Source organism: Ostrinia nubilalis, chromosome 5 (assembly GCF_963855985.1).
Source record: "Ostrinia nubilalis chromosome 5, ilOstNubi1.1, whole genome shotgun sequence".
Taxonomy (NCBI): Eukaryota; Metazoa; Arthropoda; class Insecta; order Lepidoptera; family Crambidae; genus Ostrinia; species Ostrinia nubilalis.
Window position 1 is genome coordinate 13,828,097 of NC_087092.1, and position 17,673 is coordinate 13,845,769.

The following is a 17,673-nucleotide window of genomic DNA, read 5'->3' on the forward strand; positions in this document are numbered from 1 at the left end:
CCTGTAGAAAAGAAAAAGAAATGGGAATTTGTGCCATTTTTGGCCAGCTTTACCCCATTTCTGGCCACAGTCATGTGCCAGTTCTGGCCACAAAAATTCATCAAAAAAAAAACAAAAACTACTCGACGGATTTTAACGAAACTTGGTACAATTATTTTTCATACTCCTGGGCAGGTTATAGTATACTTAGGAATTCCCACGGGAACAGGAATTAGCGGGAAAATCCTTTTGTATGAAAAATCTAAACCGCTTAAGTTAGACGCTTGAAATTTGACATGTAGGTACCTTAGTAAACTTAAAGCTTAGTTACAACAAGTAATTCCCGAAATTCTCACGGAAACGGGAATTAGCGGGAAAATCCTTTTGTATGAAAAATCTAAACCGCTTAAGTTAGACGCTTAAAATTTTGCATGCAGGTACCTTCGTAAACTTAAAGCTTAGTTACAACAGGATATTGCAAAATTCCCACGGGAACGGGAGTAAGCGGGAAAAAACATTTGTACGAAAAAATCTAAACCGCGTAAGATAGATGAAGGGGGTAAAACGGGATCCACGCGTACGAAGTCGTGGGCGGCCGCTAGTATGAAATATAATATCTCAGCTTGAATTGAAATTACAATTAAGGAGATCAACATTAACCTATAGTATAAGTTTATGCGGTTAGTACTGGAACAATTTTCTTTTCACAACATCGATTTTTTTAGTATGTATTTGGTTTCGATGGAGGCATTATAATCGTAACTCTGAAAATGAATCGATTACTTATATCAAAATAGCTAAGTAATTAAATTGAAAAATCACGATAAAAACTAAATGGCCAAAAGTGGGGTTCTTCTTGCACCACTTTTGGCCAGTCATGTGGCCAAAGATGGGAAAATTCATTAATTCTGGCTCCATTAGTGGCCACCTCTCATAAACCCACTTAATAAACAAATAGCGATAAAATATCATTAGTACCACTTAGACAGTGTATTCTTTATTAAGGATTAACATAAACATTTAAAAAAATAAGAAGGATTTAGAAAATAATGATTGTTTACTCACCCGCTTGCCTTAGCCTTTTTGCTAAGACTTAAAACAATTAACGCTTCTCAAACAATAATGACTTGTTGGATTGAAATGAAGCTTGACACATCAAAGCTGTTAACGCTATTAGTGTTGCTAATATTAGATATTTTTATTCCCGTAAACCATAGAGTAATATATTAGTCTTTTCCTTAGTTATAACGATTTGAAGTTCTAAATGGCCACAAAGGGGTCGGTGGCCACAACCGGGTCACTTGCCCTACCTAACCAAGTGACAATGTTGCCAAGTTATAAATTGTAAAATAACCAAATATTCGTCAAATATCAAAATACCCTAGTTAGGTATATTATAATAAAATGATATTGCTTATTTATGGAATTTGTTACGTGTATACAGATAGAAAAACCGATTTAAATCCGGGTTTCGATTTTTAAAACCGGTTTTAGAATTCGTCGAAAAAGGGCGGTTTTTCCGATTTTTCGGTTTCCGATTAACCGGTTTTGCATTCCCTACTGACAATGTCCTTTTATAAGCAATGAAATGTTAAATGTGGTAATTGCTAGAAGATACTGTATCAGTTGAGTCAGTATTATTGGTCTTATCTTAATGGTGTCTTTCTATGTTCAACTTTTCAGCCGGTGATCTCAGGTATATCTGACGGCAGCTTGTTTAGATGTTGTCTTTTAATTGAAAATGTTCGCTTTATGTTCTCACGCTCTCTCGAGAGTGCGGTCAGGTCAGGAGTTGTCGCAAACATGGACCGGCTGTCTGTATTTACAACTTTGCGTCGTGTGTTGTAGCTTCCGACAGTAATTTGCGCCCGGACGGCCTCCCGCTGGAATTCTTTATTAAAACGCGTGACATCATGTGCCATGATATCACAACATTATTTATATGTAACTTGACTAATAATATAAGCAGCTTTAAGAATTATTTTGAATGACACATTTAGGTATCTTAGGTCAGTTGATATTCGTGAACAAACAACGTCTTAATCGTGAGCAATGAAAATTCCTACGCCTAAGCGGTAATGCCCGTATGTCCCAAATTAAATGCAGCCGGATAAAGTTATCTGCATGCCCGGCGTCGCCGAGGCGCGCATTCTTCCGTGAGTCTTGCGGTCTTTTTGCATTCCACGCACTGTACACAAGCGCAAGAAACGAAGCACGCTCCATTTGAGACGCCCTCCTCCTGCAGGTAACTAATGCCACGCCGCATGCACTATGCACGTGACACACGCGTGCAAAATTGTGACATTAGCAACATATCAAGTCATTCTCGCTTTCCCGCTCCTGGGTGGCAACCAGAAACCATGCGATTCTCAGGAAGGCAACGATTTTCCAGATTTAGCATGACCAGTCGAACAGCTTTCAGCAGAAAGTTTTTGTGCGTACATTGGCGTGCGTTTCGTAATGCACGCCTCGTGTTGGTACTGCACCGGGTTTTTGGGGGACATGTTTTTAATTGCGTGCTGGTTCTTGTCCTTGATTTACATGACGACAGCGCTAAAATTATCTGCAATGTAAATCTGCATTTCACTGTTTTGGGCAAAAGGTTTCAAGACCGGTGCATATAGGCACTGTAAGAAAAATGATTGGCCCGAATCACTGAAATATTCATTTTCTGAAAATTCCATAAAATATGCTCTTGTTCTGAATGATACTCTATTTGATGTCTAGGTTGAATTAAGTTATAAAATGTGTTATTTGTTATAAGTTCCTATTGTAGACCTATCAATTTTGCTCTGTAGAGTGAAGTTGTTTTCTGTTGTCAATGTTATTGCTGAGAAAGGACTTAATTTGGTATTTTGACTACACAGATTTACTATTAATAGTTTAATGAGCGTCAACATTAAAGTGAACACACGCTCAGGTAGTGGTGTTGTCGTCGCATGGCAACCATCTGGATCGTTGCCCGGTGCATGGCCGATGTTCCGTAAGTTATGCCGGCCATAATATCGTGGATGCTAACGACACTTCTCGCGAAATATACAGAAATAACCATCTCCCCACACCGCGGCCGCTCCGATAATTCTGTCAGAGCATTACCAATGCACTTCGCAGCTGGAGATATTGATGCTATTTTATTTAAATCCATCCTTTCAATATTGAACGCATCGGATTTTATATCTAACATTTCTGCCCTGTATGTATGAGGTGTAATAAAAGACTTTCTTTGAAATACAATCACTGTGATCCGTATCGAGTGTGACATTCCGTTTCTAATTTACTTTCAATGGATTCTCATTGAGATTATCAAACTCATATAATTGAAATCAATAAATCCATAATTAATTCTATTAACACCTTTGGGTGCGAAACGTAATTAAGATTATCGGAAAGGCTTTGAAAATTACGTTTCTAGAAGCATAATCCATTTATAAGCTACAAGAATTAAATTTCAGCGAAGGATTGTTTCCACTCTCAAAAATAAATAGTCAAGTTACCAAAAAAAATTGAATAGGAAAAAATATTTTATCTTAATCATGATTTCCTGGAAATGGATTTTTTTTCACAACTAGGTAATCTCTCCTACTCAGAGAATTATGTATTACCTATACCAATATTTTTATTGTTTTCTTTTACTAAAGCAGTTATTTGGGCAAGTTAAAACAATGACTTTGTTGTTTTTGCAACCATTACTTACCTCATTTTTCGAAGAATAGGTGTATTGTATGTAAGCATTATCTGATGATTTGCCTGATAAAATAACTTGAATGTGAATAATGTTGCTTTGTTTGAAATGAAATGATTGCAGCTGTTTGATCAGCTTTTACTGTGGTGTATCCTAAATTGATTTTCAGCGAATATAACGCCCATTCTTTAAACGCAGACAAAAATGTATTTGACCTAAAATAAAAACCACAGAGCTGTGATTGAGGTTTTGCTCGAATCGATTTCTCTCAACGGCCTCGGTCTCTAACACGCATAATATGCATTCGTGCATCACGCGTTTGTACGGTTGGTACTTACGAAACTTCTAGCTCGTTTGTTACAAACAAAATGGCAAAACTTGAATTGTTGTAAGCGTTGATGTTGATACAATATAACTAACTTTGCACTATTACGCATCCTTTTCATGAATGAAATTGCTAGTAAATTAGTTGCATAGTCTGTTTAGATTAAGAAATTTATACATACTGCATTGAATAGTATTTATATTATACTCGTATCGGTAGTAACGTTCTGTCGCGTCGGTTCGTCTACCGGTGCAGCGGTGTTATCAAAACATTCCGCAGATTCTCACGCTCGGCTTCGATTCCCATGCAATCAAGATCATTGCTTCGATTCCCAGTTGACACCGCCATTAATGTCTCGTCTCAATAACTCTATCAAGTAATTACTCCATCAACTGCATTAGCGAGTTCTCCTTTTATGTATGAAATGGCAACTACGAGTTAAGTAATATTTTCTTTTCCTTTTCTTTTATGTAGAGAATCATCGTTTTAAGACTTGCTTGTTATCTGTTTTCTTTTTGGAGCTATAAATAATTTGTCATATTGGTGTTTTATGTTTTTAGTGAAAAAAATAATGTTTATGGACGTCCATGGATTGATGATTACCCAAAAGGGGGATCCAAATTTAATGCAGAGTCTCTACCATGTCTACTTATCCCGTTACAAAAAATATGTTTAATGTTATTGAACGAAGATCCCTAAAAGCCATTGTGGATTAGTCATTTAGGTATCACGACTCACAATCTATTGCACCAAAACAAGGTGATTCATCGTCGCTGCTGCGCAACCACTTTGGCCCATTCGATTTTTTAAGCAACTTGCCTTACGAGGTGAGTACCTAATTGTGATGCGGCTCATTACTTGCATGCGTGATGTAGTGGTCCGTGAACACTTCTATTGTGGTTAAAATTGAGACATTGATTTACATGAGCGCGTTTTATCTCTAGGCGACATAATATATCGCAGGGTACCATTGTCTCTATTGAGATCATTCATCCGTGCAGCAACGAGAGGCACCCAATAAATTTTGTTTGCTGCATCCATTTCTCTTCATTATCATAATGTGTATCTAAGAATGAGATAGATGTAGATAACATGATTGTCTCATTTGTATGATGGTTTGGTTTGGATAATGGTAAATGGAAAATCCGTTTATGATCCTATTACAATAAATTGCGATGCAAAAAGTTTAAGTGCTAAGCTGTTGATCGCGTCAATTGCAAACACGGGTGTTCGGCGCCGGCAAGCCGGTGAGTCACACAATCGCGATGTGGGACGCGGGCATTGTAGAGCCGCTGCGTTATGTTGTGGGCATGAGTTCTAGACTTACACTCGCCTACCCAATGTACGCACTAGGCCACCTGACATAAGAGCCTTTTTTGAATACGTTTACAGAGGCTCTGAAGCGTGCGATTGTATGCAAAGGAGGCGCAGGCGGGCGCCCACCGCCATCCTCGAGAAAGCACCGCGGAACCGTCCGCTGGCCCACTTGCAATTTGCACAATCCATACCAGTGAATCTATTTTCTCAGCCTATATTATGTGCACAATTACAAAGCTCTTTTACAAGGCCAATTGTTACTATCTAATATTCATTTGTGAAACTAATAACGTCATATTCTTCTTAAATACGTACTTACTAGTATTTATGTAACTATCCAAGTAATGTGTTCTTTAATTGTTGCTAATAGATATCATTATTGTAAAAACTCGTGTAACATAACAAGATTATATTTATAAATAAAATAAGAGAGAATTTCAGTGTAATTTCATTCAATTCTGTAGTTAAATGTTCCAATAAAATTACATACTGTCTTGCTGCTAAAAGCTGAACCATATTTGAAGATAATTAGGCCTGGGATGATTCCCAAGCTCCCTTACGAGTGAGTGCGCGATCGTGTATATTTTTAGCTCATTGCTCTGGATATAACGTCAACATGTCGCCTCTGACCTGTCGTTGTTTATCGTCTTCCTCGTGATTCATGTCGTGGCGAACTAATTTTTGCAGATTCACGACCTGATAAATTTTCTTCGTGAGCTTAAACTAAATCGAGCAGGGTTTCTTTAGGAGTACAATATTTAATTGTGCTGCTCATAACCGTCATATAAAGATACACTTTTTTAGTATATTAGACACATATTCATTACAACGATTCAACCGCAACGCAACGCGATCGTAGCAAATTAATTTATTTGTTTAGTTGAATTTAAGATAGGTAACACAATAACGTGACAAGATTATTAGTCAACTGAATTTTCCACGTGAAAAATAACACCAGATCATGTTAAGCTAAAAATATGTATACTTAATTGAACTGTCAGAATACGAATACAACACTAACAATTAAATTAATTGTGTAGTTGTAAATAATTTCAATTATTTATGATTTATATTTGTTTTTTCTTCAAGATAGTTTACATGATTTCTTAAAAGTAAGAATCACTGAGTTTAGAAAGTAGCGACATTAATTACTTTGATGTGTATTTTTATGAAACTATTTTCAGTTGTATTATTATAACGATGTATAAATAAAATTCGCAAGTTAAACTACAGGCAACGATGTTAGTTTAACAAATTGTCGCCAAACATTTACTTAGCAGTCTGTGATACTGATATTGCACTGTCGATACTATCATAAATAGACCGTTGATAATGTATACTTACTTGTATGTACAATCGTATTGCAGTGACCATGTATGCAGGGTGACACAAATGTTCAATTTCGTCAGGTCGTTAACCTGTCGTAATCGTTTCGTCCTCTTGTGCGATCATCGCATCGCTGACATTTATATTTCATTCATCTCTTGAGCTCTGGAGATTTCATCTGAATATTGCTTTCAAAGTAGCTTAAAGTTAGATAGCTCCGTGTTTTGCAATTCATCACGTTCGCGTTCGCGAGCGAAGGAACGAAACATTTCTTTTGCTCTTAACCCATCTACAATTCAAATGGCCTCTTATTGATATTTGCGCACCTGCTGTAACGGCCTGCGTAGAATTGAATTTGTGTGATAATGTTTGACATTAATACATATGAGATTTGCCTATTCCTGTATTTACATGGCACCTAATTCGTTTTGGCAGTCAGAAATATCGAAATTCATAAAATACAACCGAGTTTTATATACGTATTTACATCGCATGACCTAATGTTTTCAGTTTTTCTTTTTCAATTATACTTATCTAATTCCTTTACTTTTTGGATATTTTGCATATCTACATGTATACCATCCTTCAATCTTCGAATATTGCACCCGGAGCTGGCCATCCATAATTCAGTAGGTATTAACATTATTTAAAATTGTGTATTAATATTACATTTCCGTATCGATTTTTCAACTACAGTTTTTAAAACAGGTGTCATAATGAGTTAATTAATCTTGTGACAATTTTGCTGTAATATCCACTGTATACTGTTAATATGAATTTTACTACATAATTCACTTTCACTATACTAGCGATTTTCAGTCGTTGTTCATTTTTATTCGCTCATCAATATTGTTAATGTCAAATGCAAAAAAAACAGCTACAAAGAAACGAGTAGCCCGTACCTAAAATAAAATAAATATATTGAGTTAGTTCGACACCGACATAAATTGAAACAAAGAATGACAAATCGAACAATCATTTTGCAAAATGACTTTGTGGTTGTTACAAAATACCACTGGCGAAATAGAGTTCACAATTTGCATAACCCAATAAAAGAGGTACTAGTAAAAGTGGTATTGAATCAGATTCAGATCATCTTAACTGTTTAAGTCATCGTATTGTCCCCGCTACCAGTATAACACTGAATTAGATTAATAAAATCCATTCGCTGCTAATAGCAAAACGTCGAAACAATACTGTTAACGAGCCATCTGCCGATGTTGACTTTGGAACTCAGTTTGTCAGATGAAATTGGTTAATGATGGCGGACGTACCTCGGAAATGGCATTGATTGCGTCGCCGGGCGCGGCAAATTGACTCACATGCGCAGCTCGCTGCACCGGCCCCGCCTAGGGTTGCCAGGTCCAAAAACACAGAAGCTGGACTCGGTGCTTAATTTGGCCGGACATTTTACCCTAAAAGCCGGACACGCCTTTTTTTGCAATTAGTATCATAGCTCATAAGTGAGTACTATCAACTATCATGTTCGAATTGGTAGCCCAACATCCTGATACGCGCATGTGTGCGCCTAACAGCTGAGCTGAGCTAAGCTGGACAGGTTGGACAAAAGAATTTTTGGCCGGACAAGTCCTTAAAAAGCCAAACATGTCCGGCTAGAGCCGAACACCTGGCAACCCTAGCCCCGCCGCATCCAGCTTCTATGGGGTGGGGCGGGATGGGGGATGAGTAATTGATAGGCAAATTGAATGAAGCGGAGTGCTGCACTTATACCTGATTTTTATGAGATAAGATTTGAATTGGTTTAAGGTTTTTAACGAAATATTACTCTTCAGCTCCGTGGCATTGGGAGTTCTTTTTTAAGCATAACAAGGTAGTTGTGCGAACGCTATCGCACCTGGTGTTAAGTAAGATGCAGTCTAGGATGGTACATATATCTGCACTGTAATGGCCTATACACTCTCGCCTTGAAAAGTCCCGGATTATAGAGATCGGTAAAGACAGCAGCAGGCAGCGAATGCTAGTCCCTAGCTGTTCGCATTATAAGAGTCATCGAAACGTGCGAGCTGGTGGAATGTCAACATGCGCCTGGTTCCCCGGTGATGGAAGTTCATTTTAATTCATGGGAATCAAAAAATAATACGGGAAAAATATTTGTCACCTTTGTAAATTGCATTTCTTGCATTCACTAAGAGGACAAAGGTGACTAATTCCACTTCTACTCAGCAATAGCTAATAGTGGTAGGGCAATAAATAAATTGAAAAACTATTTAGGACATGTCTAAAGTGCCCTGAAAAAAGCATACTAATAAAGAATTTGAAATCCTGAAATTGGAATAACTTTAATACAATAGCATAGAAGAAAAATATTCTTCGCAGTATCTATAGGCACATCAAGAAGCTTTTAACCTGCTGCTAGCGGCTGCATCGATGCAATTACCGGCCGCGTGGGTGATAGGCTATCGATTCGCCGCTAATACTGCGCTGCAAGAGATTTCCGAGTTACTTTAACTGAAGGCGTGAATAGGGACGCACATCAAATGTATAAATTACCAAAATGATTTGACTAACAGCTAAGAGCAACAGGAGACTAATAAGGTGTTCTATGTGTTAGTGAATTTGTTAATAAACGAATCATCTATAAATTAAGTGATATCTTCTTCTTCTTCTTCTTTGGTTTATGGCGATGAACTTGCGTTTTTTCGCCACTGAGGGCACACTATTCCGCCAATCACTTACTGACTAATATTATTGTGTGTGACTGTCAAAAGATTAAACTTTATGTAATATGTTCTAGTTATGAACTAAGTATCTGTGTTTCTAATAAATAACTCAATAAGTCTTCAAGGAGAAATAATAGGATAATGGTACGCCGGAAATTAAATCATGTTTATGGCAGTCTCTAATTACCACTATTGCTTGATTGAAAGGCTTAAAAAGCCAGTGTAATACGTCGTACTACATTTATCTTACTGTTAGCTACACTAAATATTTCTGAGTTATAGTTCTTTATTATTATTATTTTATCGTTGCATGACTTGTTCAATTTCTCTATTTATTTACAATCAGTTCATATCAGATGCATTTTATGTAAAGGTAAATAAATAGTAGATTTTACTGATATTTTAAGACTTAAATTGTAGTATCTTACCTTCTATGTGTCCATAGCCCTGTTTGAGATTTGAGATTAATTTCGACAATCACAGTCGCGCTACGGGTCACGCCTCGGCCCTGCGGGCACGGTCCGCCCTCACAAATATTTGTCGCTACACGTATTTCGCATTAACACCTACGGGGCTGACAGTCAAGTTTATTGAACTGCATTTATCAATTCTGGATTCCGCTCACTCTACCTACTTGATCTGGTTTTAGGAATCTGAACTAATTAATTTTGGCTAGATTGCATATAGCTTTGAATTATGGACAGGAAATTTTAATCTGTCAAACGATGACGTAAGAAACGTTCCCGGCGGTAATGCGGCCGACTCTACATGAATCATGTATGACAAAGATGGTGTTGTAGACTATTGTGAGCGAGAATTATCGTACTTATGTGTAGTTAGGATTCGAGCGGCGAGTGAGGTCGGCGCCCGCGCATCGCGTTTAGGCGGAATTTACAACACTATACACTAACGACTCTGATTCGGCTTGCAAAAAACTGTCTGGCTGAAATCATATTTTAAAATATTAGTAATCTTTTACCCGTCCTCTGTTTTTGGCGCATGTCACTTTAACTCGTTCTGTATAGAAGTGATTAGATCTTAACTCCTTTAAAATACTCTCTGTTTGGAGTTCCTGAAACTGAAAGTCAACTAACTAGACTGATGATGATGATGACTGGTTAGTTGGTGGCATCACTCCTTGTAGCAAGTTATAATAATGAAAGTCTACAGTACATACTATGTGTATATTGTTGAATTCCAACGTTGATGATAATAACAGCTTTGCTATCAGTTACACACTGTTACTTATACCGTAATAAAATACTTGCGGCGTTTTTCATGTCAAGCGTATTGTGAGCGATGTGAAAAGTGCAGTGTTTACCTGCATGCCTCCGAGATAGCAACTGATACTGGCATACTTTCCAAAAGACTGACGTCATTTATACGTTAATCTGTTAAATATAGCTTTATGTAATCATATAGATAACGATCAATACATAATTTTCCTCAGGTCACTTGGAGTGGGTGCAGCATTTAATCCTTCTCTACATTTTTTATACTGCAAGGTTTTTGATAATAAAGCATTATGTAGTTACCTACTAGCTATAAATAGCGTTCGTTTTTATCCGTTGCGTACGTGTACCAGAGATTAATTAAAACAACACCATGCGCCTTGCCGTCGCTCCGCCTAGCCCTCGGCCATCCAGCCCGACAAGTGGTACTTGTTGCGTGGGATCCAGTCCTTTTTGCATACGCTCGTGCGCTGCGCAGTGCGGGCGTGATTTGTCGCGCAGGAACCACCCGCCTGCGCTAAATGCAAAACTGAATTATAACTAATCGCTGTTAGGTATACTGCCCCGTATCTCAACTCGATCGATGGCACCAGTCTGGTGAGACCTCGATATTGTTTATGCAAAATGCCCAAGTCTCTATGAAAATTATCAATTGCACCGAACGTGGGCTATGCGGCACTCATGACAAAGATTTACCCTTTCCAAATGCATTATGATGGCAGAAAATACTGCAGTGTGAACTAGGACGCATTTTATGTCACATCCCGGAACAATGCATTTAACAATTTGGCACAATTCTCATCTTTCATTCGAAGCGTAAACTTACATAAAAATGTCGAAATTGAGGTAGGCTCAGCAGTTTAAATATTCCAGGCACTATTCAGGAGAGTTTCGTGCTGGAGTTCAGAGCTGAAAGTTTAATTGCTGAAGTTTTCTCAGTACCTAGTTAAATAATTTGCGCTAAAATCTCTTAGGGTGTGTGGTAGACGCGGGGGCATAGATCGCGACGGGAGGTTGAGCGGGCGCAACATGGACAGTAGATCGGCAGCCTTCCAATTACGGCCCGCGACATAGGCGGGTGGCGCGAGTTCGAGCGTTAATTAGAAGGATTCGCCGGCGCACGGCTTCGTATAACTCTTGCCGTGTTCGCCCGCTCGCAAACCAATTACCGGCCCAATGATGAACGCCGAGCGTACACGAAAGTTCCCACTCAATTTCATTACGCTTCGCTGTGCGCACTAACAATTAGAGAGGTTTCTATAAAATCGCTATTCATCGTCTAGCTACTACGGCCAAGTACGGGGTGTTAGGTATCCGCCGGGGCGCAGACGGCTCGAGTAGGCTGGCTAATCCCGATTAGGCCCAGACTGTCTGAGCTTTTCCGCTAGGTTGACGTTAAAGACGTAATCAATGCACGCCGAGCGACTCTTATTAAGTGAACTAAAGGGTTGGCTGAAAGAACTTTGATCAATTAGTGTGCGTAATTTTGCTGAAACGACTTTGTCGATCGATATCACTCGCTGTAGGCATATAAGAGAGTCTAGCTCCTGATCGGATTATGTTTGCCGTCGGTCGTCGCGACGCGAGATGTGTTGTCTCGTTGTCTGGGAGCCGGTTTAAGTAGTCTCGTCAAGTTTGTTTTACTACGATAATGCGTCTGTAAATATCAGCCGCCCCTCGTCGCGTTCACGCTCTAGAAGCCTATTTGCGTATACATTTAATTAACACTTCACAGTTCGAGTGCTTTCAGATATGGATTTGTACTGGCATGTTGTTAAGCAGCTTTTCAGGCTAATGAGGATTATCTTAGAGTGGTCAGTGTCAGAGTGTTGTAGTGATGCAATGAATGCGGTCTGCGTCGCTCTCGCGGTACAGTTAGACCGCAGCGGTGTCGGGTTCGATTCCCGCTTGCACAATGCACCCAGCACGCACATTCCGGGCGCTCCTCGCGCGTTACACGCTCTATTATAGTGTAATAGCATTTCGTAATTTCTCCAATTTGAACCAATATAAAATCTTGATAACATAGCTGATGTAATAACAAACTTTACAGGGAGTTAGTTGCATTTAAACAAAATTGGTAGAGTCGAATGAAATGAAATGTTATGTGATGTAAATTCCAAAGATTTCCCATTTACATTACTTTCTGACACAACAGTTTAAAACTGCGCATATAAAATAATGAAAGCGTTAATAAACGCGTTCTATGGAAACCCCGAGGTGTGAAAAAAAGCATTAAACGTTTTTAAAATGTAATAACTCAGTACCGACTGCTGTCTGGCAGATCGTTATTTCTTTATAGGTTTTCATATAGTTGAGAGATGGCGCGGCTTTGAGAGCGACTGCAATGGCGCTAGGGGGACCACCCCCTACCGCCTATGTACCGCGCCTATGTGCCTCATACTTTTTACTAAAAACCTCCGCCGCGAAAATGTAGCCGCGGGTGGAACATTGTACAGCTAGTTTCTTTTTTACGTTTTATCGCAACAATGCATGCAACACGCATTTAGAAAATTGGTTCGGAAAATTAAATGAAACATTTGTTAAGTTTGTCATACCTATTATTGCTATCTTACATTAATGGTCTTTACAAGATTTTTGTGTTAAAGTCGTTCAGGTATTCTAAAAATTCATGTGGCTATTTGAGAAAATGGAATTGCAAATTCAACTGAATCATGTAACAACTTAAATTTGCTGTCTACCTAGACGATTTGATATTAAATTCTGCATAGAGCGAGCGGCGGACGAAAACATAATCTACGAGACGCGGTATGCACAGAGGCCGGCCGGACGTGCTCTCTGGAAAATTGCACTTGATCCACGGCGCGTCTGCCTCGCCGCATTCTATTTCCGAGCCACAATTACTTACCCGCAATAGAATAACCTCGATAGGCCCCGACGAAATACGGCCCCTTGCTGTCCTTTTATGAGAGCGCAGGCAGCGTGCGCCAACGCTAACGGGTTAAGTTATTGCGTGATAGAATTTAGAATTGAAGTGCTTCTTAGATCTCATGAAATCAAACTATTTGCTATCATTATCATAATATGCGCAGTGGTTTTTACCTTTGGTAGAGTCATTGGTTTTTGTAAATGCACCAAGTGCTGATCAAATCGAAGGTGGACGTGAGCTTCACCCGAATTCCTCAACCACAACCACAGAGGAACTGACTATCTTACCTACTATTTCCAACTGCCGGAACACAATAGTTCTGTTTACATGTTGTTGACAGACTTAGGAAGGATGGTGGTAGCTAGCCAGGCGATCAAACCCAATAGAACAAAATCGTAGTATTCCTCAAAGCGCACCTATTTCGAAGCGCACCTAAACTATTCCTCGAAAAGGAGCCCCCCGATTGGTTACAAGAATTTAACAGTGTTACTGGTGCGCACAGTTCTAGCATGGTATGCAGTAGACGTAGACAGCAGGTGCCCAGCTACCGCGCGCGTTAGTATGCGCCTGCGGTCAGTTTTTGCAGCGGTTGGGAACAATGCGCGCGCATTCCGCCACGACCCGTTAGGCGGTAATCGCTGCGATCAACGCCGTCGATATCATCCACCGGTCCATTATCTAGATTAGTTCTTGAAAACTTATTATTATAATATTTTTGAAGTTAGGTATGTAATATTTTTGACTAATAACTTAATAACCATTTTGATTAAGGAGTCTTTTGTACAGTCCAAAGTGCAAACTTAATTATTTTAAAATAAATGCTGAACTAAATTTTAGTACCAAATGTGTACTAAAATTTTAGTACATATTTACAATTATATCTATCTTTTAGATAACGTTCTAAATTCGTTTCTGAACATTTTTATGAATACAAGAGTAATCACGACAGTATAATTGTTTACCTACGCTCTAAAGGGGACATGATAAATTAAGCGTTCGCTTCTTTCTCTTTACGGTTCTTGAAATAAACCAGCACTTTCTAATGAACAGACAATGTTGCTTTCAGTTAGTTGTCACGATTATTTCAAGATTTAATAGTTTATGGAACGACGTAATTTCGCTTACGAACATAAATCAAACGAACAGCTTTCTATGGATAAAGATGGGATGATAAAACTCTTCAAAACATGAGCAGTCGGCTCTATCTTGGCTTCGAGCCAGACCAAACAGGGTAAAAAGCAAGGGCGGCGGCGACGACCGCGCCCCGAAATAGCGGGCAAAGTCAAGGCGTGTACTTAGCCGATGTCCGCTAGCCACGACACGCGCCAGATCGCTCGATGGTCCGTGTACACGCATCCACCACCGGTGCACCAGCGCTGACAGAACACCTAGCTCGGCTAGACTGCGGCACACCCAGCTAGGCGTGTCGGGCCCCGCTCGTGTAATGAAACCGCAAACAACCTCATTTACGATGGCCATCGTAATTCTAATACCATTTTCCATGACGCAACCCCTAATCGAAATAACGCGAAAAATTCACGCCACATTTGAAAATGTTTATTTATTCTGGCGGTGCTGCCACTCCTAATTAATTATGTTTTATTTGCGTCTGTCAACAGCTCGACATTGGTCCCATGCTAATAGCCCGTTCATTTGTTTATATGGCGTGATAATGAGACCCTGAAAAATACCGTGCACATAAAACTGTAATATTGAGTAGAATGAAATTTGAAACGTAGACAATGGCAAGGCGCATCACGTATACATATGGGGCACAATAGCGGTGCGCTGTCGGCTGACTCACTCCTGCTGAGACAGAACAAGGACGTCCTCAGCTAGCCGCTCTGTAGCCAATCGCAACATAAACATCGTTACTCCATATCCGTCAGCGCCGGCCGCCATTGTGCCGCAACAAATTGCAGACATAATAGACTTCGCAACACTCCAACTTAGCGCTAGATGACACACTGATATTTTAAGGATAATAATAGCGTTGTGAAATTCTGTCGGCTTTGCCAGGTCACGCCCTTAATAGAGCCTTTTGAAAATTTAATTGCCTGCAGTTTATACCATTTTAAGCCAATTAAGGATAGTAGTAATACTTTTATTCGTGTGTCAGTGAAAAGTGGTTCGTGAGACACTAACTTGTTTCAAAACAAGAAGTACAAAAGTACTTCTGACCAAATTCTGCTATGATGAAGCGAGCTTTCTCAGAAGCATTGGGTCGTAGGATGCAGGATCACTGACAGTGGCAAGGAAATGCGCTTTTATTAACCTAAGCATTATGTCAAGAATAGATTTATCGCTTTCCCGTCGTAAAAGCGGCAACACTGAAATTCTATAACATGCTTTGTATTGTTGCAGATGACTTGAAGGCGGTGACAAAACGTCTGATCGCGCAGGCGAAGCGGCAGGGATCCGCCGACAATATCTCCATAATCGTGGTGTTCCTGAAGGAGCCCCGTAAAATAGCCGCAGACAACCGCCCGCCCATGGACCTTGGGTAAGCTGAATAGAACTGAACTCAACAATCTTATCTTTTGTTAGAATAATGTGCTGATTTATTCGCACCTACCTAGGAATATATAAATGGACTCCTGTGGTAGACATACGGAGGCACAGGCTTTCATAAGATGGGCTGAACCTGTAAACAATAAGATTTTTTTTTTTGCAATATCCCTTAAAGAATGTGGCGGTGTAAATTCGAATACGCGAAATATTTGGTTCTCATGGTCGTAGTCGAAAATAGAACTCATTACAGCTGACAACAAAAAAGTATAGAATATAAAATGTGTGACAATGTGACGATTGAAAAACATGTGGCTGCCGGAAATTAATGAAAGAATAGTCATTAAAAATAATATGGAAGAAAAAGTCTGTTAAAAAGATTTACAGAAGTGTAAAAGTGATTCAGAATCTTAGTAAGTTACAAATGGTACCAAAAACATTCTTTGTTTTTTTTCACTTGACTGTAATGAGACAGCCATGTATTTTTTCATAGAAATAAAAGTGACTTACTTTTACGCACTTCGTGGCATTACCACGAATCACGTAATAGGCACGTTATCTTTATGAAAGCCTGATAATTTCGGCTATGTATTCTGCGTTATTAGTTTTGCTATCAGCTGCATTTAATGACGTAATTTTTTGGCAGGGAATGAGAAATATTTTTTCAACTGAAATTGACGCTTGCCTAGTACGCAGGCATGCGTAGGTATTGTACTAAACAGGACAAGGCTTTGTTGACTACCAACCGGTTTCACTGCAGATAAAATAAAAGTGTCGTCACGCAAAATATCTTGTTCCAGTCGGCCTTGTGGCAGCACTCAAATATACAAAGTCTCATTCGAAACTTAGAATATACAAATTCATAATTATGTCAAAAAACCGGCCAAGTGCGTGTCGGACTTGCGCACCGAGGGTTCTGTACAAACATGCCTAGGTATATAACTTTGATTTTGTTACTAAAAGTACTAAAGACCTGAGTTTTTGTATTTAATCAATACATTTCAAAACATTCAATTCCAGCTGGTAAGTAGTGCATAAATATTACAGCAGAATTGGCAATTGAATTAAATGTTTTGATTAGGGTTTAAATACTATTTTACCCGTCTATGTTAAACTAGTTTTATTTGTGATCATTTCGATTATGTAATAACTACTTTATTCACTTTAAAGAGTTTTAAGTACCTACCTACATAAGTGATAACCTCTGCTCTTATACTGTTCGTTACTCACAAGTAACGATTATTAAATTGATAAGTTTATTAATCGGGAAATATGACTCAGACGACAAACAGGTTTAAAGTATTATTATTAAACAAAAAACAGATATTAATAAAATTCATAGATTAAAGCTTCTGCAATTAAGAATAAAAAAATATTGCCCCTTTGCAATATGATTCTTTATGAATAGCCGATTGAATTAATTAATTCCAGTTGCTGAACAAGATGACTACAGTTAAAACCTTGCTAGCAGCTCATCAACTAATCGCAGTGGTAAATGATACGTTTGATGTTTATAAATACTCTTCATAAGTTGTAAATATTTCTCTCTGGTTTTACAATCGAGGGAAAGTCATCGTCATTAACGACTACTTAAAATAACAACAAGAAGGCTTGCAGTAACGTCGGTCGGCGAAACTGTCGCAGTTCTTGTAAAATTGAGATTCAATTAGACAGACCATAACTCGAGATTTTTAAATGTTGATTCAGTTGATTGCCAAACTTATCGCTTAAAG

General features: G+C 38.8%; 1 protein-coding gene across 1 annotated transcript in view; it reads left to right on the forward strand.

Annotated features, from left to right (window-relative positions):
- The window catches only part of LOC135072155 (uncharacterized), a 106,058-nt gene that overhangs the window by 73,610 nt on the left and 14,775 nt on the right, over window positions 1–17,673 (forward strand). The window contains exon 8 of the mRNA XM_063966109.1: window positions 15,797–15,935. Within this exon, the coding sequence (XP_063822179.1) occupies window positions 15,797–15,935 (139 nt within the window). The remainder of the gene's footprint in view (window positions 1–15,796; window positions 15,936–17,673) is intronic.